At 41.7% G+C, this 24,862-nt stretch overlaps 4 protein-coding genes across 5 annotated transcripts in view; 1 reads left to right on the plus strand and 3 right to left on the minus strand.

Moving 5' to 3' along the window:
• kcnq1.2 (potassium voltage-gated channel, KQT-like subfamily, member 1.2) overlaps positions 1-3,527 on the minus strand; it is a 100,208-nt gene extending 96,681 nt beyond the window's left edge. Inside the window, exon 1 of the mRNA XM_070972190.1 lies at positions 3,034-3,527. Coding sequence (XP_070828291.1) covers positions 3,034-3,527 — 494 coding nt within the window. The remainder of the gene's footprint in view (positions 1-3,033) is intronic.
• Positions 3,528-7,019: 3,492 nt separating this feature from the next.
• Positions 7,020-14,605, plus strand: mrps35 (mitochondrial ribosomal protein S35). The gene is made up of 8 exons (XM_070972124.1): positions 7,020-7,183; positions 8,071-8,123; positions 8,315-8,482; positions 9,378-9,438; positions 9,547-9,686; positions 11,740-11,849; positions 11,958-12,027; positions 14,218-14,605. The coding sequence occupies exons 1-8, from the start codon at positions 7,051-7,053 to the stop codon at positions 14,485-14,487; spliced, it is 1,005 nt and encodes a 334-aa protein (XP_070828225.1). The 5' UTR covers positions 7,020-7,050; the 3' UTR covers positions 14,488-14,605.
• An 846-nt stretch (positions 14,606-15,451) lies between these two features.
• Positions 15,452-17,534, minus strand: LOC139337069 (MANSC domain-containing protein 4-like). Its single transcript, XM_070971420.1, has 3 exons — positions 17,315-17,534; positions 17,048-17,182; positions 15,452-16,320 (listed from the first exon to the last, which is right to left on the minus strand). Exons 1-3 carry the CDS (start codon positions 17,532-17,534, stop codon positions 15,452-15,454), a joined length of 1,224 nt encoding a protein of 407 aa, XP_070827521.1.
• Positions 17,535-19,574: 2,040 nt separating this feature from the next.
• LOC139337471 (transcriptional enhancer factor TEF-3-like) overlaps positions 19,575-24,862 on the minus strand; it is a 39,376-nt gene continuing 34,088 nt past the window's right edge. For both annotated transcript variants that reach the window (XM_070972061.1, XM_070972060.1), the window contains exons 10-12: positions 24,184-24,324; positions 22,730-22,882; positions 19,575-20,535 (exon numbers count right to left, since the gene is read on the minus strand). In XM_070972061.1, coding sequence (XP_070828162.1) covers positions 20,422-20,535; positions 22,730-22,882; positions 24,184-24,324 — 408 coding nt within the window. In that variant the 3' untranslated portion in view covers positions 19,575-20,421. The remainder of the gene's footprint in view (positions 20,536-22,729; positions 22,883-24,183; positions 24,325-24,862) is intronic.

Genomic DNA, 24,862 nt, shown 5'->3' on the forward strand with positions numbered 1-24,862 from the left:
TAGTGCACAATTTCAGCTATTTGCAACATTAATCTAAAATCATGTAACAGCTTTCAGAAACCAATGAAATTGGTCAAAGCCATCCGCTATTACAGAAAAGGCCTATTTAAGGGTTATATACACATTAATACACACATTAAATGCACATGTGTGTATTGTGCAAGCATGCATCTGTGTCACAGCCACCCATAGATCTGTGTCATGCCTTTACGCTACCTGTTGATTGGACAGATGTTCTGAAACAGCCAGCTGGAGCGTTGATGAGTGCATTTTCTGATATACATAAGCCCGTGTGAGCCAGTATGTCTGTGTTTTTCCCTTCAATTTATTGTACTGTGATCCGACCACATTTGCACATCTGTGCGTGTGTGTGTGTTGGCTGGATGCATGCAAACATGTACTCTGTCTGTGTGTGGTGAATTGTGGAAACGCTGCTGATCCTGGCCTTGGCACACTGAAAGCGGCGATGAATTGAGCAACCACCTGTGTGGGTGTGTGTTGCTGTGTGCGTGTGTGTCATCCTAATGTAGAGCAGGTCTATTAGAGCAGGCCAATTAGGGCTGTCATGAGTGCTGCGTACGGCCCTTTATGCCTCCCTTCTCCTCTGCCAATCTCTAAAGAGGCCATGAGAATAGATGGCCACCAGCGATCACCATCGACAAGTAAGAGTTACTTAAAGGAGTGTCAGTGGGGATCAGTCAGAAGGGTTTAATATTAAATGAAGGCTCGGGTTCTCTCTTCTCTGTGAGCAGAGAACATTAGAGCCTCAATTACTGCGGGGACGGATTATCAGCAATGCAAGGCGCACAAAACACACACTGTACATACGGTACAACAATGAATCTCAGCAGTGTTTCCATCATCTTTTGACTGACAAAAGTAAGATCTTAATGAGACCGACTGATTCTACTTCTCTTCAAGCACAACTTCAAACAGACAGAGGTGAAAAGTGGTCGGCGTACACTCCATTTTTAATGAATAAACGTTAGGCCTGGACTATGTTTAAACAATTAGGTTATTTGAAGGCAACTCGGCTAAAGCGCCATAGAGGGGGGATACATGTGTTTGGATAATGGATGATTTGGGAGGAACGGGAACTTTCTGAAGTCTTTGAGATTGTTGCCAAACACTCGTGGTTATTCTGGGTCACAGCTGCCTTACTGCTGAGTCATGACCACAAATGTGAGATGCTGTGTTGTACATTGTGAACATGTGGTGGAAAAACTGATGACAACTAAATGCTAGATATATATACACATATATATGCTTGCGGGTTTAATTCTTTCTGCATTTTCTGGGAAAAGTGTGGGATTTTTTCACACATATGGGACCATAATGGATGTGCAAGCCTTACTGGCAAAAATTAAGTTAACCATAATAACTTACAGGACAATAAATTGGCAACTAATGTGGAAAAACATGTGGATAATACTCCCACTACTGTGCAGTGGCTCCTGCTGTGTTATTTCTATTAATATATGCATATAAATGGATTTGTCTAACAACCCATAACCATTTGACCAAGTGCTTTGGAGTCCCTTTGTTTGTCAGGACACAACTTTGCTTTTGTAACCACACGGTGCTCTGCTTTACTTGACCTGAGCCCAGGTCTACTTAGACACAACATGGTATATAGCAGGCACCTTTCAGCAAATTAATGATCCAGTTCAGGATGCATGTGTAACTATAGCAGCAGAAGCAGCAGCTAATCCTCCCTACACCCTTTCAAAGTCAGCTGGAAACAAACAGAGCAGGATGCTGCATTAGCCTGTTTTTACTGTACCTAAACAACACCATGGAGGAGCTGAAAAAGTGAAGTACAGTCCACTGTGGCTGGTGCAGCACAGCAAAATAATGCCTTAAAACACAGAACACTGAAGCCCTGCTGTCATCGTTACCCAGTGTGTAATTCAGCAGAATGTCGAAGAGTTCAGAAGAGGATCTTCAATTGAACTTCTATTATTATCATTCATATTTTCATCTAATCTGGTCTAAATCCTCGGGCTCAGGGCTTACTGTGATGTCTGGGACTAAATTGTGGGATACTTCAGAGATCACAGAAGATCCTTTAGTCACATGTTAGGAGGGTACTCCTGGCCATGAAATTGATTTCTAAGAGTATTATTTTAATTTTTGAAAAAACAAAAAGTAAGCTAAATGCCACGTTAATTGTTACTAACTTCTTAATGTGATAACATTAAATGTTTTGAGGCTGGAATTTAAAATATTTATTTTTGCTTTTTAATATATTAAGCACATACCAGCCAAGTTTTTAACCATGCATTTTTATATTATTTCACTGCTTCTTTAACTTATTTACACTACATATTCAGTTTATTTTGCAGAATATTGGAAACATGAGGTCAAAATTAGACATTTTGGACTGGCGATGCAATACAGCATAAACTACATTTTGGATGTGACACCAAAACATATTTCCCCAATCCACAGCGCGGTCTTTTCCACACATGCTAAACACTCACACTTTATCACAGCCAAGCATATTAATACCAACAAAGGAGTGACAGTGTTCCTACGTGTCAGTTAAAAAATGATTCATGCGATGAATCATCGGCTATGTTTTAATTGTGGGTCAGTGTGCTCCCCTGGCAGGTCAGGTTAGCAGCATCAAGAAGGAAGCTCCATGTTTCATGCATGAGGCTACTGATTTGTTGACCGTAAGGAAGTGCAGCATATAACAAGCCAGAGGTGTGGTTGACCAGATGACACTGACCTGCTTCTGTTGGGCTATCTTAAAACAAGCGCAGACGGCTTGCAGGCCACAGACACCTCTCCTATTGTTACTGGGAACCAGAACCTAATACTAGAAGGAGCAGCACTAGATGTAATTAACAAGAGAGGGGTTGGAACTGAAGAAGGGAAACCCACAGAGATGCGTGCCAGAGCTGTATCAGACTGGACTGTTAACTGAATTTTAAACAGCTTTCAGCGCTGATAACAAAAGCTTTTACACTGAGTAATAAAGCCTTATCAAGGTTGTGCTGAAATGTGCAGAACTAGACGGGTACTCACACAAGGAAGTGGTAGAGGAAGCATTTCAGTCCAGCAGGTCTCTCTAGGAAGTTGTAAACATCGCCCTGCATGCTAGTCTTGATGTAAGGGCTCTGGAAATCCTTTTGATGGTGATGCAGCCAGCTCGAACGAGGGAGAGATGGAGGGACAGAGGTGATAGAGGGCTGGCTGTCTATGGCCATCCGCGCTGGGTCCTTTGTATCCGCTGGCGGACAGCAGGGAATGCCTGATCCATTATTCACAGCTGCGGGGTCCAGTTCCAGTGAAACAGGAGAGTAGTGGCCTCTGTCAGGTGCAGGAGCCCGTAGGGCAGAGCAAGGAGTTGTAGTGTCGATAGACGCTGCAGGGCCAGCATCCACCTGCTTGTCCAGACTGAGGCTTGTGCTGGCATATCCATTGGGCCTGCAACTTATGAAGGAGCTCGCCATCCTGCTGCCATAGTCGCGTTGCACGTGGCACGTCATGTGAAAGGAGTGCGTCCGCCTTTCACCCATGATGCCCCTCAAGATGGTCCTGTTCAGAGGGCCGAGGGGGACTTAGTCCTGGAGGTTATAACCAAGGTTCAGGTAGAAAGGAACAACCCAACAGGATAAGACTCCTAGCTAGGCATGGCTAGCTACCCCGCTGCTGACAGGAGGACCCTCTGCTGTATTGCATGGGTGTCCATACCTGCAGTGGAAGAAGTGACACGAGTCATGGAGATAGTATGACTAAAAGTAAGCCCTGCCCTCTACCTTGTTAATTTAACATCAGTCATGCAGAATACAAGACGCGTAAAGCTCAGTTTGCTGAACTAATACAAAAACCCCTTAAATTTCCTGGCTGCTACATAAACATCTTATGTAGCAGCTACAGATTCAAGCATAGGAGAAAATATCATCACATTACAATCTGAAAAAAACTGAAGGTCTTTCCCATCATCACGATACTTCTGAGCTGTAGATCAGAAGCTTGTTGTGCTTACGCCACTGATGCCGATTAGGGCCTCTCATTGTGTAACAGTCCTACTTCTTGCTCTCAGATATATCTACAGAAGGTATAGCAGCATGTGTGTGCCATGTTTGTGAAGGTAAAAAGAGAAGGAATAGCAAGAATTTTCTTTGAACTTTTGCAAATGGTTATACTGGTAGGCTGTCACACTGTAATTAATTCAGGAGTAACAGGCATTAATACTGCAAAAACAGCATCATCCAATAGTTAATGTGGCAGCGACAAAACACAAGTCCATTTCCGCCGAATGTCTCTGAGGATTTGCTACTGTAAATACAGCATCCTGTTGCATTGTCCTTGTCTGGTCTTCCATCTGTGAATGTAAATCAAATGCTCAGCATGCACTCTGGTAGCATTTAGATAAAATAATCCAGTGTGTTTACAAGCCTGCGACACATTTTAAGCCACTATAGCTACAACGTGACCTTCCCAACAGTTACACAGAACATCACAGAGGCTTAATCAACATGCAGGCAGATGAAAATTAGACTGATTAAAGCGGTGGATAGTTGGAGCCACGTGAATGATTGTTTTGCAGCTTGTCTTTCACCTTTTTGCTGTCAGATAAGGTAAAAGTCAAACACACAATTTCAAGTGAGCCCAAGCCCTCCACTACCTGCCTTTGAAAATAGATGTAATGAAGGAAACTAATTATTTGAGTCCAGGTAAGCTGTTCACTGTGTGAATTAGGCAATGGGAGCTGCACATCAGGAGAAAATCCTAAATATTGTGTCTAATATCTAAACTCCCAATGCCTGCAAATGTCATCAACCCTGTAACTAAGTCTGGACAGCATGACAACCTTACAAAAACACTTTCCATCTGCAAGGACAAAGCGAATTCTATTCCTTGCTGACTTATGTACCATTAATTAGTGGAGGTGGTTGAGTATCTACTCTGGAAAGGTAGTGTGATAGATGGCTGGATGTTGCCTAAAAGGATCGGAAAAAGTCTCACAGGACATGAGAGGGAGGCTAATTGGAGGCGGCCACCCCAGACCATATCTGTCCTCAACTAAGGATGAGCTGATGACAAGAGGCACATGCTGCTGTCTGCCTGTAGATAGAGTTTCTAGCTTTAAAACTACACAGTCATGAGATACACAATGAACTGTCAGACATGCATAGGCTGCGGTGGGACTCAGTTACAGAGCATCGTGTGACTTTCCATTAAACTGAACCGACCCTGGCATGGGACCTGTAACACAAATTATATGACAGAATGTGGGGTGAACTAAATTAAGAGCATTTATATCCCTCTCCTTAAAAGACTTTCGTTTTCCTAATTTCATCTGTTTAACTAACCTCCAGGAAAAAAAAACAAAAAACAAAAAAAAAACCGAACAGGTCTGTATAGTGAAACTGCATAATCAAGCAAATGTACTGTATACTTACCTCTATTAATGCTAAACGCTACTGTACATAGCCAAACTCTTCCACGAATTAAACTGCATAATGGTATGTCAAACCCAATATGTCAAATCTTACCTTTAACTGCAGAAACACACCTCAAGTTGTAGTCAGTCGTGAATAACGTGGACTTTTTTTAATGCGGCTTTGCTGTTTTTACAATTAAAAACAATCTCTAGTCGTAAAATAACTTAATAATATAAATTAGAACTTAAAAAACAAAACAAAAACAAATCCTAATATCGGAAAAGCAGTGAAAGCTCCAGCCTCTGGTCGGCTGCTGCCCGGAGGACTGGTCCCTTTGAAGTGCATCGCAGCTTGTGCCTGGATGAGGCGTTCACGGATTGAGGGAGATTTGTAACCACAACATTAGTGAATAAACGATTCCCTGGAAACATCTCGCTACCACGTAGACAAAATGCAATATAAGGCCGTAGTTAGTGTCGTATATGTGATGAAGTTAAATGCAAAGCAAAAAATATATAATATATACTGTAGGCAGAATTGTTTGTGATAGCTTAGCCACGCCTGTCGATGTATGGCTCCAGAGTATGTATTTGTGTTAATTTGAATAGTATGTGTTTACTAGTTGTAGTTGGGCTGCAATTTACAACTATCTGAATAATGAAATAATCTTTCTTTTTATTATTTAGCAATACTAAGGTACAATGTCAAACCATGTGTGTAATTATGTTATTTTGTGGCCCTGTCTGGTAGAGCGGCACTGTATTAATCTTTAGTCTTATGAGAAACACCTGAGGTTGGGCGACAGGTGAATGTTTAGCCAGGGTCTTGCGACTATTTTTGCCCCCTAACAACTTAATCTGACTGTGAATATAAAACTAGGTCAATATCCATGTAATGTAACAGCATGAAACGGAGTTTTCCACTAGAAGAGCAAAAACTTGTTACGATTGTCTTCAAAATATTAAAGAAAGTAATCTGAAATTAGCAGTTTTTTGTACAATCTGGCTGTTAGCTAACCTCAATACAAACAAATAAGGCTAACATATCTGCAAATGTACCCCACATGGAGGCCCTTTTTGCTAGCTCCGCTTCGCGCAATCTTATCTCTGTAAATATTTACACATACTGTCCAAAATTGCCGAAGTGTGCCACTCAACACGCACTCAACACATGTAATAACAACAAATACTTATACATTTTAAGTGTGTAGACACTGGTTCCAACTGAAAGCAAATCCTTGTTCATGCTTCACTTTTTAAGTTAATGTAGGTGTGTTTGCATGGATGTAAGGCCCCAGCCATTTTCACGATTTGCTCGTCGGAAATTGGACGGGGGGTTGTAAACGCACCACAGGTGTCAAAAAGCAGCAGCTGGCGGAGGGGCAGCCGCTGGTTACACGAGGATGATCGCGCGCGTGCACATACAGTAAATGACGATTGAAGAAGAGTCGCAAAACTTTAAATAACTGAATTTATGATATTTATTAGTCTTACCTCTGCGTGATTGAAGTCCCATTTTACATCATGAGCTGTGATACGACACCTGTATTCACCTGTAGGAGGCACTAAATACTCACTCGACGCCAATTTAAACGTTTCGCAAAATATGTAGTTTGTCCCTTGTTAGTTTCCGTAGTCATTTGGAGAAAAAAATGGCTTCTCACACAAGCAAGGCGTTTCTTAACCTAGGTCGAATACATGTTTCTGGTCTTGCATTTCAGAAATCAGTGAGCAGAGCCACATACACGACCGGCGTGTCTGTAAATCCTTCTAATGTAAATAAAGGTGAGTTTCATTGTCGCTGTAAAGAAGTTCACGCTGATTCAGAACCGTAGCTGCACGCTAAGCTAACTGCTTGAAATGCAGATGCCAAGGCTAGTTAGGGTGTCTCCTGTCTTTTGACAGCGATGTACTTCAGAGTGCCTAAACTTTACGTATACACTTGACTGTGAGTAGAAACATATTTGTAACTGTAGTAATTTGTATATTACTCCAAAATGCGGTGCGGGAGGTCTCAGGGCACTACGTGTGGACTTCTGTGTCTATTTTACTGGTTCATTATGTCACTACCCGGATGGCATTTTCTCTCTCCCCATCATAATCTTCCCACCAGCCCCCACAGACAAAAAGTTAAAATGGCATAAAAGAAGATGGGATGGTGGACTGGGGCTTAAATCTGCTTTTGATTACTGAAATATGTCAGAAAGCAGTGACAAATGTTCATCACAGTTTCAAGGTGATGCCATCAAATTTCTTATATACTCTTGAATGTACTATAGTACTATTCCTGAACATTGACAAAGTTCAAATCAACAAAGCTTTTAAAGCAATTTTCAGCTATAGCCAGAAATCATGAAAAATAAACCAGGTACAATACACATCGCACTGTATAGACGGTAAAATGCACCTGTCACATACAGCCTACATACATGGCATCAATGAGTACGTGTGTTATTGAGTAAATATGACACGTGAATACAGAAATTGGCTTTTAGAAATGAAATATATGTGGTAGGTAAAGTGTCTTGCATCTGCAAATGAAATGCTGTTACTGCATTTATTTTTTATTTTCACACTAAGCGTGTGTGTGTGTGTGTGTGTGTGTGTGTGTGTGTGTGTGTGTGTGTGTGTGTGTGTGTGTGTGTGTCTCTAAACTTAAATATCATTTTTAGGCGCCCTTTATAGAGGTGATCATGGATCTTCTCTTAGAAAACCCAAGAGAGATGTAAGTGTGCAGCGTTCAAGACTGAATATAATATAATAAGATGCACATACTAAAAATGAAATAAGATATTCAGTAAGACTTTTGATGACATTTCTTATTGAACATAGTCGCACTGATGACTGAGATTTAAAAAAATTACGAGAGTTGTCATGATTCTCACTGGCGTCCTCCCTTTCTGTGGTTTGTATCAGCCTGGGCAGCCCAGGACAGCAAAGATGCCCGTGGATCAGGACTGGACTGCAGTTTATCCAGCAGCAGCCTCCTTCAAATGGAGCTCCGTCCCCCTTCCAGTGAGGATGGGCTACCCTGTGAAGGGAGGCGTTCCTCCAGAGAAGAAGGGCAACTTGGAGCTAATCAAGGTCAGACAACAGCATAAGGGCAAATTCTAACACATGGGCGCTTGCAGTTTTAGAAATTAAATCAGAAAAACAGGCAATCACCTGCTAAGACAACTACAAAAAAATTGATGAAGAAGTACTACAAATACTTATGGAATAAGCACTGAGTTAAGGTGTAGGGCTGCACGTGGTTCAAAAGATTAAGGCCTTGTACACACTAAGTTTGACCTCATACGGCTGTCTGTGGGCTGTGTGCGTCCCATCTGTCTATCTTAGCGTTTACCTCGCAGTATTCGTTGTGACTGGTTGAGTTAATTGCCAGCCAGTGCTCTTGCAGCACTGATAGAGCGCATTTTGCTCTGCTGCATGGCTCTGATGGCTCTGTGTTTGCGCCCGGATTATTGAGCTGCTGTGTCCAGACACCAGCTGCTCCATCTGGACTTGAGCCACTTGCAGATCCACTACTGTCACCCATCACAGCTGGAGCTCTGCCGTGCAGCCTTACGATATGGATTTCAGTCTCTCGGCCTGCCACGAGGGATGAAGCTGCCGTGCACCCCTTACTTATGTCTGATGCTTGTTTTAATCATGACTCGTAGCTGATGTGTTTGTGTACAAACACAAGCCAATAATTTGACCCATTAGATATCAATATAGAATATATGACATGATTGTACATATTACACAGTATATAATCCTTTAGTTAAAGGAGGATTGATGTAGTTTTCCACTGTGTTTACCATCTCCTTTAAAACCAGTGTATTCTGAAATCACCCAGAAATTTTGTGTCTGTGATGTGAGCTTTGTTTGACACCTTTCTGGGGTGTTGACATTAAGACTGCTGGCCATTTTCATGTTTTTGTTGCATGACCAGTTTCACACGTTTACATAATCTCTCGCTCATTATCTCTTTCAGATACCTAATTTCCTGCATTTGACACCGACAGCCATCAAGAAACACTGTGAAGCTCTGAAACGTAATTTCTTTCTTTAATTTAATTGTGTTTTATTTTGTGGTGGTGTTTACTTTGACACACGTCCAGATTTTTTAAGTGTTTTTAAAAATGTGTTTTCTCTGCTGTCAGCATTCTGTACAGAGTGGCCCTCTGCCTTGGACACTGATGCCAAATGTGACGAGCACTTCCCCATCAAAGTCAAGAGCACCGACTACGTGGCCGCCGGCCCGTCCCTCAGAAACCCTTCAGCTCGTATTGTCCATCTCAGTGTAGGTTTCCCACTTTTTCCTTTACAGCTTCCATAAAAAGGTTGTGACCTGATGATCTTGGACTTTAACTGGGTCTCATCAATGGACAGAAAGTTAAGTGTGGGGAAACCCACCATGTAAAATGAGATTAGAGATTTACAGGGATGCATAATCACCCGTTGACATCCCTGTGACTTATCTACAGAGACCGTCATTGTCCAGTGACCTCAAACCAAAGAAATCATGCCATTAAGTCTTAGAGAGATTAGAGTCCCAGAGAATCAGTTTATATTGAAGCATGTGCTGAAGCTCTGTTGCTGTTGTTGTGTTGGTTTTTGGAAATGTGTTTGTATTTTTTACAACTTCATTCTTTCAAAAGTTACAAAATATTTAATTGTTGAAATATTTGTTGGGACATTTTGATATTCCTCTTAATCCCCCACCCCCCCAACACTAATCCATCAATATGCACTCCTCCTCACAGACCAGAGCCATACATGTGATAACAGGAAACAACCACAACCCTTGAAAAAGACGATTGACACTGAAGGTTCCATCTGAGAAACTATCAAATACAATTTGAAATTGGTCAGTAAAATATAACAGTATAACAGATGTAGCAAATGGTAATTAAAGAGATTTTGGCGCTTGAACAAAAAATAGGTCCTTTGCTTAATGTACCAAATCACAATTTGACAATCACAAAACGTCTGTGTGAAGGTGTTGGCCTCGTTTTACAGCTGCACAGTTTGATATAAAGAGAGCAAAACTAAGCAGCAACCTCTGGGGCTGAAAAATGAATCCAATGCCAAAGTGCCAAAAATTGCAGTTCCTCAAATGGCCACTTGAGGCTGGCTCCAAGTAGACCAGTCCCCATAGACCCCCATATTAGAATTCTCAACTTTACAGCAGAAATAAACAGCCTGGCACAAAAAAGGTTTAGGTCTCTATAGCTAATTTCCCCATTTGTGACAAACGTACAGTGTATTTTTATTTAACTCATTTCAATTATATTAAGCAAAGCATAAGTTTCTTTGCAGCTGAAGAAAAATGCTCTTATTCACTTTTTTGCTGCTTACCTTGTTCTCCACATGAGAATAATAATACTGTTCTGTTCTGTAAAACCTTTTTGAGGTTTCTTGTTCAAACAAGTTAATCAATTGAGCATTTTCACCCTTAAACTTGCCAAAAGAAGTCCTGCCTTACAACACAGATACTCAGGAATTTAAACTACCTTTGACCAATTTGTAACTTCCCAGGTGGTAATGTGTCATTTAATCAGCAGCCATCTGCTCCACTGACACTTTGCCTTAGATAATATCATCATGGTGGGAATTATTCATACATTAATCCAGGTGGATTAGGCAGAGAGAGAGAGATTGGAGAGTGAATCTCCCACAGTTGGGTTCTGAACAAGTGGACCAAGATCCCATTTTCAGTTTAACAAAAATTCATTTAATCTTTGAGCGACGCACATATGTCGTAGGGTTATTCTGTTGTTTATTCAGGCAGGGTGAGGGAGGCTGAGGAAAATCCTGGAAACAAAATCTGTGGCAGGCTTTGATCCTGGCCAGACATAAATTTCAACACATCTCCTCTAAGTGACCTCGCTCTGTGTTGTCAGCACATGAGGTGAAGTACACAGAGTACATGTTCACATGCACCTTGTATTTCCTATGAATGCATTTTTGTTGCATTGTTCAAGTCATACAAGTCAGAGCCATGAAAAACAGCGTAATCAAGGAATAATCTCTGTTTTCCCACTTTCCATTGTTCGAGGGGCTTAGAGGTTATTCTTGGCCACAGCATAAAGGCTGTGATCTGTAAAAAGTATAGTATTTTAATCACCACAGTCAAAGCCCTGTGTAGGTAAAAAAAAAAACAAACGTTGTTCTTAGTCTGTGTTGTGGTCTTATTTTATCTAAAGAGATAAAGCAGGAGATAGAGCACATAATGAGATCACATCTGTCCAAATCTTTTCGTGTCGTTCTCTTTACATCACGAAGCTTTATGTGGAAACACCAGGACCTGAGCGATTACGTTTCTCCTGTGGTCATGTCATTCGCCCTCGCAGGTAAAGCTGTCCAGCTTGAATCTGGACGACCACGCACACAAGAAAATGCGCAAACTCGTTGGGGAAAGATACTGCAAGAAAACTGATACGCTCACCATCAAAACTGACAGGTAAACAGTCCCTGCTTAGAGTTCAGTACACCCCATGATAAAGTGAGGAAATGAAACCGATGCTGTTAACTCTCTCCCCTTTTGTCTGTTCCTCTCTTCCTCCACCAGCTGTCCATTGAGACAGCAGAATAAGGACTACGCCATGTACCTGCTCACTGTCCTCTACCACGAGTCTTGGGTGAGTTAAAGTGTTTTTTCTCTCCTCAGCTGTGTCCACTGTGGTTAATGGTCCATATGTTAATCCGAGCAGGGCTTTCTGAGACACCTCTGCCTCCTCTCAGTCCACTCTCGTCACGTCTCCTGTGACTTTGTTTTTCTCCTCAGTCTTTTTTGTTTGCTGACCTTTTTGTCTTCTTTCAACACACAGCCATTCATTTATAGGCTGGTTGCTCTCTAGCATTACTAGTATTGATGATCTGCCGTCACTTCAGTGTGTTTACCCTTCTGAGAGGTTTTGTTTGCGTTCAGATGAACGATAACATTTGATCTGACTCGCTGCAGCGTGCATTATAAAAAGATATCACAGAGCCTGCGTGAACTGCAGCACCCTCACTTGATTTATGATGTGGTGTAGGATAACTCACTTGTGAAGCTACAGTTACCAAGTTTTTTTTTCTCTTTTGTTTGTGCATGGGTTGATCAAGGTAGCAAACTGTTGCATATCATTGTCCTTGTAGGGATAAATAAAGTTGTAGCCAATGGCCCTGAATGGTGCGCATTAAGATATTGTAAAAATACGAGGAAAATCAGTATTAATGATATATTTTTGGAAAGAATGTTTACAAAAAAAACTTAATTAATTGATTAGAAAATGTCATTGGTGACATTTGCTTATGGCGGGCGACATGGCACAGCACCTTTTTACCAGGGGAATTCTTGTCCATCTGAGAGACTAAGCCCATTAGGGAGGTATCAGACCTGAATGGGCAGCAGGATGGCAAACAGCAGCATTGTCCAGTTGACATTTCTCCACAGATGGGGGGAAAACAGACTCCGCTATCAGGTGTTGACCCTGATACTCATTCACATTAAGCAGACCAAGCCACATCGGAGAAATCTGCACAAGGTGCCAGCCACATAAAAGAAAATGACCACCTCTTATTGCACAACCTTTGCCTTTAGGAGCTTTTCCCGTAAAGGCTTAACCGCGTTTAAAAAAAAAAAAAAAAGCTCTCTGAGTTGTGAAAGGTGTCCGAGCCAGGAAGCAGAACACTGTCCGCTGCCCTTTTGGACACACAATGGAAGGCACAGTGCTTGTCCAGCAGGCTGGTGGAGGCTGTGAGAGTGGCGTAGCGTTCAGGTTGTAACGCAAGCCCACAAAGAGGCCAATTGTTAGCAGCCATGGTGGTGATTTTATCTCCCCACTCAGGGAGACGGACCCTCCCTGCTAATTCCAGTGTGCGCTAATCCAGGCCAGCGCTGGGGCTGATGGTGCGAAGCTGCCTCCAACATTGAGGGAAGTGTGCCGCTAGAGGCACTCCATCCCAAACACCTGTCCTTTCCCCTTACTGACACTGTACATGTTATTCAGCAGGTACATAGACAAGTGGAAGTCACTAAGTATTTTTTACCAAACTACTTTGTGACAGATGCAAAGACAGACATGCTGTCACTGCTTTAATTTTACATATTGTATTAAACCCTCAGCAGCATCAGGAAGAAGTTTGGAGTTTTACTGTAACACATAGCTTAAATTTTCAGTACAATCAGCCTTTTAGTTCAGTATGACTGAACTTTCCCTCTTAAAATCAAATGTTATTGCCTCGATTTATGATGATAATCTGCAGACCCTTGTTTGTCGCGGCGAGGCACACTGCAGAAAATATTTTTTATCTAGTGATCCTCACTCACTAGAATCTGGACTTGTTCCAGACTGGACGTTAGGTGGATCAGATATGTATCACGATAATGATGGTCATTAACCTCAAACACCTGGACAGCAGCAGAGCTGAGGCTCTGTTGCTGCCCTGCTTTAAGCTGCTGCACAACGGGGCGTATTGTTCTCAAGGCAACGTGATGACAGCTAGACAGGCAGCGGACAGAGCGCTACATCTGGAGAAATACTATCTCTGTGAGAGGAGCATCAAAGAAGGGGTTAGGGGTGACCCCCCGCCTCCACCCCATTTTACATCTGCTGCCATACTGTGTTCCAAACTGAGCCAGATCCTTTAAAAAATATAGATTTTTGCTATCCTACAGAAAAAACACCTTCCACAGTTGGCACTATGTAGACAGATTAGTGTGACGGTATTGCTGTAGCACATATTCCCATTCAAACCTAATGCTGCAGAAAAGTCAGGTTGTATAAATCTTCCATTTGCAGCCTGTGTTTGAAAGATAACAAACATCTGTTTTCCACATTGGTCAGAAAACGGAGGACTGGGAGGCTGAGAAGACCGTGGCCGACATGGAGGAGTATAGCTGGGAGGACAGCCCGTCCCAAAGGAATATCCTGGACATGCTAGCACACATGAAAGTGGCTGGGGAAGGAGAAGGCGAGGAGGTGCGAGAGCAGCTGCTGGGAAGGAAAGAGGTGCAGGAGTACAAGGACTGCGTCACAAGGCTGAAGAACGAAGGAGAGAGTGAGAGCGTCATACTGCAGTACAAAGAGGCTGTGAAGAAAGTGCTCAACCTGTGACACATTTATATGAAAACAGTCTCAACTAATGTATTTATTTTCCAAAATAAATGTACTGTCATAAGTGAATGATGCTGTCTTTAATACAAAAATAAAAGCCTGATATCTGCGGTTCTAAGTTGGAAAGTTGTTCCTGTGCATGATGGTTGAAGCTTGTACGTGATAAAAGCCCCTTTCAGTCCATTCCAGCTTCAGCTCCCGTCCCACTCTCGTCCCTGTCAGGTCGAGGAGTGGCACTCCAGTGAAAGGATGCTTTCAGCAGCAGGTTGTTGAAAAGTACCTCACCCTTCTTAAGGAGTTTTGGTCTGTGGTCCGTGCACTTTTAGGTCAGAAGAAACCCAATGCAGTGAGGAGATGTGCTGCACTGCATGAGGGTTAAACACTGAAGGCCACAAAGCAAGAAGTAGTCCATCATTGTGCAATGTTGACGATCTGAACAACCCTTTAATTATAGCTGTCTTTTTCTTTTTTTTTTCTTTCTTGGAAGCGGCCATTAAGTCCTACTTAAGACCAGCGTAGACAACCGTCCAAAGTCCTTGAGGTTTGGCGTCAACATCAGTTTAAACATACATCAAAATGTCGGTCAGCCAAACGGACATCATATCGTCTTTCTTGAGGCAAATTGCTGCGGTCAAATGCATTGGCTGAGTTCAGCTCTTCTGTCCAAAGTCATTGCAACTATGTATTTGGTAATCTCATCTAAGCCATGGAATATGTCTCTGTTCAGTTTAAATACACAGAATTGTAACCTCATTGTATCAGTTGACAGTAACTACATTTTCATCCCAATCTTCTCAAAATAAAGCAGCATCCTTGCTATTAGCATAATCCAGCATGTGAAAATTATTATTTTATAGAAATATAACACTACTTATGCTAATTTACGTCTCTTCATCCTGGACTCTTTCATTAAAAACACAGCTGTAAACAAAAGGCAAATTCCAGCACGCTTCTATCCCATCTTTCAGGTGTTTTCTCTGACCAGCACATACTTGATCAGACGCATGGAGCCGTTTTTGCCTCTCCATGATGTTCGGTAGCGTCCCATCCTCTTCCTCTGACCCCTCCAGCTCACAACCAGCAGAATGGAGCAGCAGCAGCTCAGCAGCACCGTGATGCAGATGGCCACTGCAACCAGTAGGGTGTGAGTGGCTACATGCCAGCCGGGTCCCAAACCCCCGAACGTGTCCTCTCCGCTGACACTCGGGTCCCCCTCACTGCCTGCAGTGTGGTTCTTCCCCAGATTCCCCTTGGTTTCATTGGGGTATTGCTTGCTGCTCTCTATATGGCCCAGAACGGCTGTGGAAGTTGGAGGGCTGGTGGTGGTGTGATGTTGGGTAGGGGAATTGGAGGGCTGTGCAGTTGTGGTAGAAAACGCAGGAGTGGGCTTGGGATGGTAAGAGCTGAGGGTGATTGCTGTGGTGGATGTAGGAGGTGTAGTAAAGCTGGGTGCAAGGGACATGGTGGAGGTGGTTGGGGTTGTTTGTGCATGGTTCCCTGAAGCTAGTGGAGTCTTTGGAGTGGAAGATAAGGCAGCTGTAGTTATGGGAACTGTTGAAGGCTGATCGGTGCTCTGCAGTGTGGTGGTGGTGATGGTGGTGGTGGTGGTGGTGGTGGTGGTGGTGGTGGCAGGGATCACTCTGCTTGCTGTTGTAGGGGGTCTAACTGTAGGTGCTGAGGTCAGGGGCGATGCAGCAGGTGGAGGTGGGTGAATGAACTGCCGTTTGTCTGAGGGCAGCGGCTCTGAGGCGTTGACTCGACTGTAGTGGTGGGGTAACACACGCACATTGGAGGTGAAGTATTTTCCAAACACCAACAGGTCAGGATCCACACCTATGAAACCAAGAAATGACACTTTAATAATAATCTGTGAAAGAATTATTCATTGACATTAATTTTACTATTATCATTGTTATTATTAGTAATAGTACGAGCAGGTCTCATTGGAACAAGTAGTAAGATCCTTTTTATTATCATTATTTTTTGGGCTTTTCTAGCCTTTATGATAGAGACAGCTGAAGGTATGATAGGAAAGGGGGAGAGAGAGGGGACGACACGCAGCAAATGAGCCGCAGGTAAAAGGAAAAGGAAAAATACTACTTTAGAAGTAAAAGCATTTAAAAACAGATATTAAAAAAGTTTAATTAAAAGCAGAATTAGTGTTAGTAAAAATATATAAAGAATGAAAAGTACTTCTTATTCTGCAATATTATTGGATGGATTATTATCACTGATATTTTATGTGTAAGTAGCTGACGAACAAATGCAGTGGAGTAAAATGTTCAATATTGCCCTCCAAAATGCAGTGAGGGAGAAATATAAAGAGGCGGGAAATGGGAATACTCAAGCAAAATAGCTTAAAATAAGTTCTTGAGTAAATGTACTGCTTATTTACTTTCCATAACTAATAAGTCTGGTATTAGTAATGCAGCATTAGTATGTTGAAAAACGCATTTGATTAGAATGTAATAGACCCTGGCTATAAGTCTACAAACATACAACCACAGACAACATTATTGTGAATCAGAGTACTGAAAGGCCTTTTCAGTACTTCGCTTACCCTTTGTGATGTTGTACAGGACAACGTTGCCTCTGTGGCTGAGGATGCAGCTCTCCAGTGTGGGACAGTGCAGGTGGAAGCAGTTCACGTTTTCTTGAGTGGTGTCGTAGTGAAAAATGGCCATATTACAGGAAACTACAAGAGGAAAGACGATAAATCAGGATGGGCTATATAATAGGCCATTACAAATGAATGAAAGGGAAAAGAATGCCACTTCATACTCCAACATATGTGTGTCCTTTACGCTGATTTAGAAACAGGACTCACAGTTTCTGGTGAGGCAACAGGTGCGGCTGCATTTCAGCGCGGTCTCCTCCTGGTAGGACTTGAGAAGCTGCGCTCCTCTCCTCTGAGACTCCTCAATGTCGATGAAAATCCCAGGAAAGCGTCGAATCCAGCAGTTCTTATAGTAAGAGGTCGGTGAGCACCTGGACTCGGTGTGGCACACCAGACTCAAAACCGTCAGCAAACCCCATGTGACATTCATTGCGCGTAATGGAAATCAGACCATGTTAAATTGCAATCTCGACGGAGCACCGACATATCTGGGACGCTGATTACTTGGAGTTGACAGGCATGAAGCAGAGCCAGTGGTCTGGTTTTACTGGTGTCAGTACCTCTGCAGGTGTGTCACAGTTACGCACCTGCAGGAGGTGGAGACCCAGCCGTGCGTAAGGCATCCAGACTGTGCCAAGGCAGCTATATAGACGCTGGTTAGCAATTTAAGAGGCTACTTTTTAGACAGGATGGCACCAACTACTTTAGATTTTTAATAAAGAATATCATTTAAAGAATACTGTAGTAAGAAACACAATAAAGAGAGATATGATACTAATACAGGTCAGTCACAAATACCTTACAATCAGTGTACATTAAGCTGTAATATCAAATGTCTCTCAAACATCACTGCAAGAAATATCTTTTTTGATCATTTTAAGAACTTCTTGTCCATGTTGGGCTGGGAATTCAGACGGAAAGTTATTTCTTTACCTTGAAAACACCAACCGAAAAATACCTTGTGGTTTCCAATGTCAAAAAAAAACAAAAAAAAAAACACCTTTCAACCTCAGTCTTTGTAAACAGTATGGTGTTCATGTTATTGTGGCCACCCCTGTGTATCTGTATGGGAGCATTTTGGGGAATTTCCTCAGTTTTGCTCTTTAGACTCTCAGTCTAACTAAAATCTCTGTTGACCTGTAAACATGGAGGATAATGTTGTAACTCAGCCATGATTCAGCCCTGTGAACACTGACGTCGATGAGGTTTGGATGGATCTCCACAGTGCAGCTATAGCTTCAACACAAAGCTCTCACTGTAACGTAAATATTGCTCTGGCTTTAGCAGGAACATGGCAGAAAATTCCAATAACTTCTGTTCTCTTTGTGACCAAACAAGTGGTCTGTTTTCAGCGAGGTCAGACATCTGAGAGTGGATTGCCATTAATTGGAGCAATCTGCCTAATTTCTTTCAAGCGGGATTATCAGAATAAGCCTTTTGCTCCCTGCTTTTGGATCCACTGCACCTGTTAGGCTGTTCCTCTCACCCTTTGTGAGCTTGTCTCTCCATCACAGTGCCATGTTCTCAGTTTACACCTGGGAGTTGAAAGCACCTTTTTGGGATAAAGAGCTTATGGAGTGCAGGGTGAAAAAGGCCACAATTTAAGGGGGAATTATTCTGCAGTAAGTTTTTGAAGTAGAAATCAATAGTACTGCTCAAACTGAGAGAATAGCATTGCATTTCAGGTGCTTCAGCTGACATAAAAATATTTTTGGGTGTCAGATTCCACAGGTTAACCTCTTCAAAATGACTGATGTGGTTTGAGTGACTCAGAGAAGCAACTAGTAAGACTACCATGTATATAGTGACCTGTGCCCCAGCTGGACTTTTTCCCCATAGCAGTGGGAACTTTACACTGATTCTTTGGAACAGACATTGGATTATATGGGAACTGGCGCTTGCAGGTAGTAGCCTCACAAGAAAGGCTTAAGTTTATACGTCCAACTCAAATAACCAGTCTGAGTATCAGAGCATTCACCCCTGTCTAAAAGGGCCAGTGTCTTAAATTGCTAATGTTGATGTGGATAGGAAAAGTGTAATGATGTTTCATCACCACCAGATGGCAATGGTCATTCCATTATAACCGAACCCCAGCTCTATACTGCACATTAAGAACTTGCAGACATTTTCCACTATTTTTTGACTTTTGACTCTAAAAAAATGGTTGAAAATTATCAACAGATTGATCAGTGCTGAAAATAACTGTAAGCTGCAGCTCTAGATACTTACCTTTTTGTTTTATGGTGTCTTCCCAGAGCTGTATCACCACCATACACGATTAGTTTTCATTTTTTGCACCTGCAGGCAGCTCCTCCATTTCCTTCGTGCACTACATTGTGGGTCAGTAGCGCCCATCAACATGAAATCTACAGGCTGTGTTTCCCCTTGTGAATTAAATTCATTATATCTAACAGGAGTACATAATGAGTACGCTGCAGTCATCGCACAGAACGCAACAAACTCAGGAGTTATGTAAGAAACACTTGTATTTTCATCTGACACTTCAGGACAAGTTACAGTCAACCTCTGTAATCAGCTTACAGATCTACACCTGGTTCAAGTTAGCAGTGTTATTATGTGCCTTTTGTTGTAGTCAGATCATTTTCAATCAAAAACAGTAAGACAATACAAGAAACATTTTACATTAAACATCAAACAAAGTGAATACAATAGCTCTTTTAAATCATTTTAGCCTCTTATCTTTGTAACTCTGTTTAGAGGAGATGATGTGGCACTGTACATAATTACTCAAATGCTCAAATAACACAAAAAGATTGGCACCAAAAACAGTGATATTTTATGGATGTGCAAAGGAGGGACTCTCAGTCTACTTTTTATTATTTTTCCCCATCATTATTCATATTTACGTCACTAGGTGGCACTCTGAGGCAGCCGAACTCCTCTGTAACAAACATCCCCTGCACATGCATGTGTGTAAAAGAATCTAAATCAAAAACAAGCACTAGTAAAATGAGATGAAAAACACCACCAATGACAACTTTCTCATGCAGGTCTTGTTGGCAAGGTTTGGCTCCTTTGGTATAGAGACCACAGTGTATCAGGGTCCTCTTCTTTTTTTTTTCTTGCCACTTTTCACACAAAGCCTGTTTCAGCTTCCACAATCCCGAATCCACCTCTTCCTCAGCAGTAGTAGTCGTGTTCCTGGGCATGCTAACAAAACGAGTGTTTTTTCTGGGCTCCTGACCGAGCTGTGTGGTTTCAGCTTTAAGCTTATGGAGGAAGTAGTCCATTGTTTAATGTTGTTGCTCACTGAGGCGCTACAATGGGTCTAGAGCAGTTCCAACTGTGTGACTGTGTCAGTCTTTGACTAGCCTGTAAATATGATGCTGTGCTCCGTGCTCACTGGTGGACACCTCAAAGACGTAAGCTATGCACAGGAGGGTCTCCAGTGTGTCCCTGTTAGTCACCACCTGTGGACAAACACAGAAGGGCCTGTTCAGTCATGCAATAGAGGATGAAAACCTATAACCTTGGTTACACATGTTTTGCCATCTAAAATTGAATCTCTTTGCAATCTCCAAGTTTGCAGAGACGTTTTCAGTCCTTTGCAGAGTGGAGGGGCCTTTGACGATATGCAGACAATTATAAGAATCTACTGAAATCTTTAAAAAAAAAAAAAAAAAACCTTTACTTTACTCAGATCAAGTGAAATAACTGAGTATACAAAGAGTTTCTTGATAAAAATTAACTTTCATCTTGTATACAACTCTTTATTTGCCACTATTTGTGGTTTTGGTTGAGCTATGGGTTTAGGTGTGTTCATACATGCCTTTAAATTGTATTCACACATGAAAAACAATGATTATCAAACCATAATACTATGTTAATGTCATTAAAATCTAATAACAGTAGCATGTGGTTCGGTTTCTTTGCTCTCAAATGGCTACCTCTAAAACAGCAGCTCTTATGTGGAATGAGCTTTTCCTTTCAACATAATTTTTCCTCTTAAACAATCATTGCATGATCATACTTTCACATACTTGTTCACTATGTATATGGCCACACTGGGCCATATGAGAAACATCAAACAAATCTATGTACACAATGACAAAATGATGATCAGCACTGTAAGTAACACTCATTTAGTGTTCCTTAAACAGTGCATTTTATACTTTGACTTAATATTGAATAATAAAATATACATGATCTCTCTGGTTGTAAATGTTGCATTACTCTGTGTACAAGACGAATTTGTATCTGCGAATACAGCAGGGGGAGTGTGGCAGCAAGCATAAAACAAGCACACAACTTCAGCAATTCATTATTGCTCAATTTTGTCGCACTGAACACAGCACTTGTTACATGAGGCATATCGATCCATTGTGCTCAGCCTTGCAATGTGGAATCCGCATCTGTTGTCTACGTGTGTGTGCGTGTCTGTGTGCGTGCACATCTGTTAATGAGCTGTCCATGGTTAGTATGAGCTAAATCAGCCCATTGAGAAACCTAATGACATGCTGCCATGTAGTCGTCAGTGTGGGCTCAATATGGTCATTGTCCCTTGGCAAGTAGGAATGCAGTCGCCAATGGAAGGGACACCAATGTCTTTGAACGCTGGTGTTGAGGACCACTTTGTTACTGTGGTGATACACTCCACTCAATACACTCCCCTCTCTGTGCTCCCTCTCGGAGGAGCACACCGGCTCATTCAGAAAAGTCATACAGTGGAATGGGTGAAATGTTTTAACTCCATGAGAAACCGTAAAAAATGCTTCAGTGGTCAAAATGCAGTGAAAAACTGTTCATCATAGCACAAGTATATTCATTTAGAGACCAAACAGTTTTTCTGGTTCACACTGCTCACAACAGGTGGCACTTTGAAAATGAAAGTATTTGCACACATACTGAACGTCTATGTGGCCCTGTGTGCTTCATCGTCTCTGAATGGCATGAAAGGAACTACAAGAATGATGAAGGACGGTGAGTTTCAATGCATCAATGTGCTGCAGACAATGACTCTTATCAAAATTCATTTGAAGTAAGAATAGGATGTTTATGCCTCTTTGTATCTACAACATAGGCAACATTTTCAGAGCAGGGCTATGGTGACAGAGTAACACAGTCTGCAGTGAGCGGGAAACATACTCATTAGTTCATATTTTGCAGTGGCATATTATATTAAGTTTTCCAAAATATGATATCAAACTTAAAAGGCTTCTTAAAGCAATAGTTCACTGTGATGGCAAGACTCAAAAGGCATCTTGTCTAGCATATAACTGCTGTAAAGCCACAATGTCTTGTGTTTACACTTCTGTTTTTGTGCATATTAAATAAATGAGATGTTACATGTTAACTTGGGAGCTTTAGAGGTGCTGCAAGGTTGATTTTTACCTTTGGGCAGGGCAAGGCTAGCTGTTTCCCAATTTCCAGTCTTTGTGCTAAGCTAACTAGCAGCTGGTTATAGCTTCATCTTTAGCTTAGAGATGAGTATGGCATTGATCTCATCTAACTCTCAGCAAGAAAAAGTTTTTTTTTTCTTTATTATTTGACAGAATACCTGAATATCATATATAATACCAGAAGAGTAACATACAAAGACTGAAGCACTGAAATCTCCAGCCTCTGTACACTCATATCCTGTATATCCCTGATCCCTGTGGGTACCTGTAGGATAGTGAAGTTCTCCAGTACACTGTTCATCATGTACTTCTCCGGCAGGTGTTTAAGCTTGTGGATGAAGTTGATCATGTATTCACATAATGGGGAACGGTGGATTCGAAACACGTAGCGCCCGTTCTCGAAACGTGCATACTCCGTCTAGGGAAGAGGGATACAATGCACAATAAAAGCACAAAGTTTAATCTATGTGAACATATACCATGTGTAAAGATAATTTAAAACACATTAAAGGATGACATGTGAAATCTATGGTCAAAAAACAGGGATACACATCCCACTGAAACTCAGTTAGATACATTAGATATGAACATCTATGTGATAAGCTGCAATGTGTGTAATATAATATATCTAATGCAGCATATGGCATGCCAGATATGACAATAAACATATTTCTCGTGACAAACGTAATCAAATGATGAAGCCATTAAATATCATCATGTGGCCTACTGAGGCAGATGGCTCTACCTAGGGATGTGTGTGTATGTGTTTATATTGTACAATCCATCAGCAGCAGATGGGGGCAGGGCCACTATTGTGTCTAGTTAACGGGAAGCATAACAGTTAGTCATACTGGGGAGATTTGGAAACCACGTCAGTTTCCTGACCACAGATCAGTGGTAATTGACTGGAATCCTTCTCCACCAGTAGCAGTTATTCACTCCTTTGCATGATAATAGTGGTTTTTGATGGTCATGACCTCTTGAATGTTGAAATATCCCTCAGTGATGCAAACTTTTTGAAGTGTGGTCATTGTAGGAACAATACTATCCCAAAACACTGAACATGAAAACACAGGAATAAGACATTAAACAACCACTCACTCACTGTGCCTTCCAGAGTAATAGTAGTCTAATAAAAAAATTAAATATGCTATGTTAAGTTCTATATTTATATAGAATTTGTATTTATGTCCTACTGAAAATTAGACTAATTAACAGAAACCTGAAACCAAAAATCAAGGCGTGTACATATCAAGAGCGCATTACGTTACTGCCTAGCTTTCAAGTTTAGTCATCGAAACAAAAACATAGATTAATGTATTTTTACTGCTGTGGTACATTTTTGTAGTCCTGCGCAGTATCTGCAGATTCAGGCTTACTGGTCACTGTGAGAACTTGTACCACCACTCTATATCATAGAGTATATATCACCCAGCTGTGATGTTGGGTGTCAGAAGTTCAGGTGACTTTCTATTTAGTGTGGCAATACTCCCTAGAAGCAACACCCATGCAAAAACAGTGAGCAAATGATAACAAAGTGACACAGATGAGCACCTCAGCAAACCACTTATTGAAATGCTGCTGCCCTTCAAGCACAAGTGGAATTGCATGTGCTTTCTTTTCAGTGTTAAACATTATGAGAACTGGTTTGAGGGTGAAGAAAGTGCAGGGTAAGAGAAGAGAAAGGATTCTTGCTAGCCCCCAGTATCTTTGCCTTACCTCCACTTTCTCCACCACCTGCTTGCCAAAGGAGCAGACTTTGGTGGATGAGGTGATGATCATGTTTTCAGAGCTCTCATATTGACTGGAAACACCATAGAAGAAGGTGCTGTCATCCTGCAGGTTTACACTAAGGTCCGCCTGGAGTGAAGAAACAGACAACGTGTCATGTGGATCAGCTTACATCAATATACACCTGTCAGTCTGATCCAAAAGGAACCGTGACTGCGGCCAGGTGGTGTATGAGCACGGATGAGGATTTGCTGCCCTTCTTTAACTGGAGACATGTGTGCTGATATACAGTTCCAGCTCCATAATCTATAACAAAATATCAGGTTCTGCTTTTCTGCTCACAGATATGGATGTCAAGAAACATGTGTGCCAGTCTGACAAAGGTATCACCAAAAGTGTTATGGCTCAACAAAGCTTGAGAGTGATTCTCTGCAAAGCCAAGAGGCATTCAATGGCCAGATCCTTGTTAACCCAATATAATGCTGTGAAATCCAGCCTCAAGATTGCCAAGATGCTGTGTACTTCTTTGTGTGTTCCAGTGTGTGTTTTGGTTTAATACAGATGATTTTTATCTCTCTCTGTGGTGCATTCAAGTGTTGTTGTCTTTACCCCGTTCATGAGTCCACTGAACAACCCAGAGAGCTGGAAATTGTCTTACAGCTCACCT

This window comes from Chaetodon trifascialis, chromosome 10 (assembly GCF_039877785.1).
Source record: "Chaetodon trifascialis isolate fChaTrf1 chromosome 10, fChaTrf1.hap1, whole genome shotgun sequence".
Taxonomy (NCBI): domain Eukaryota; kingdom Metazoa; phylum Chordata; class Actinopteri; order Chaetodontiformes; family Chaetodontidae; genus Chaetodon; species Chaetodon trifascialis.

Bases quoted from the DNA above. Each gene is read 5' to 3' on its own strand.
- LOC139337069 (XM_070971420.1), bottom strand. From the start codon at position 17,534: ATGAATGTCACATGGGGTTTGCTGACGGTTTTGAGTCTGGTGTGCCAC. The intron at 17,183-17,314 runs GTGAGTCCTGTT...TTCCTCTTGTAG, and splicing joins CTGTTGCCTCACCAGAAACT to TTTCCTGTAATATGGCCATT. The intron at 16,321-17,047 runs GTAAGCGAAGTA...TTGGTTTCATAG, and splicing joins CCTGTACAACATCACAAAGG to GTGTGGATCCTGACCTGTTG.
- mrps35 (XM_070972124.1), top strand. From the start codon at position 7,051: ATGGCTTCTCACACAAGCAAGGCGTTTCTTAACCTAGGTCGAATACAT. The intron at 9,687-11,739 runs GTAGGTTTCCCA...TCGCCCTCGCAG, and splicing joins CTCGTATTGTCCATCTCAGT to GTAAAGCTGTCCAGCTTGAA. The intron at 12,028-14,217 runs GTGAGTTAAAGT...CACATTGGTCAG, and splicing joins TCCTCTACCACGAGTCTTGG to AAAACGGAGGACTGGGAGGC.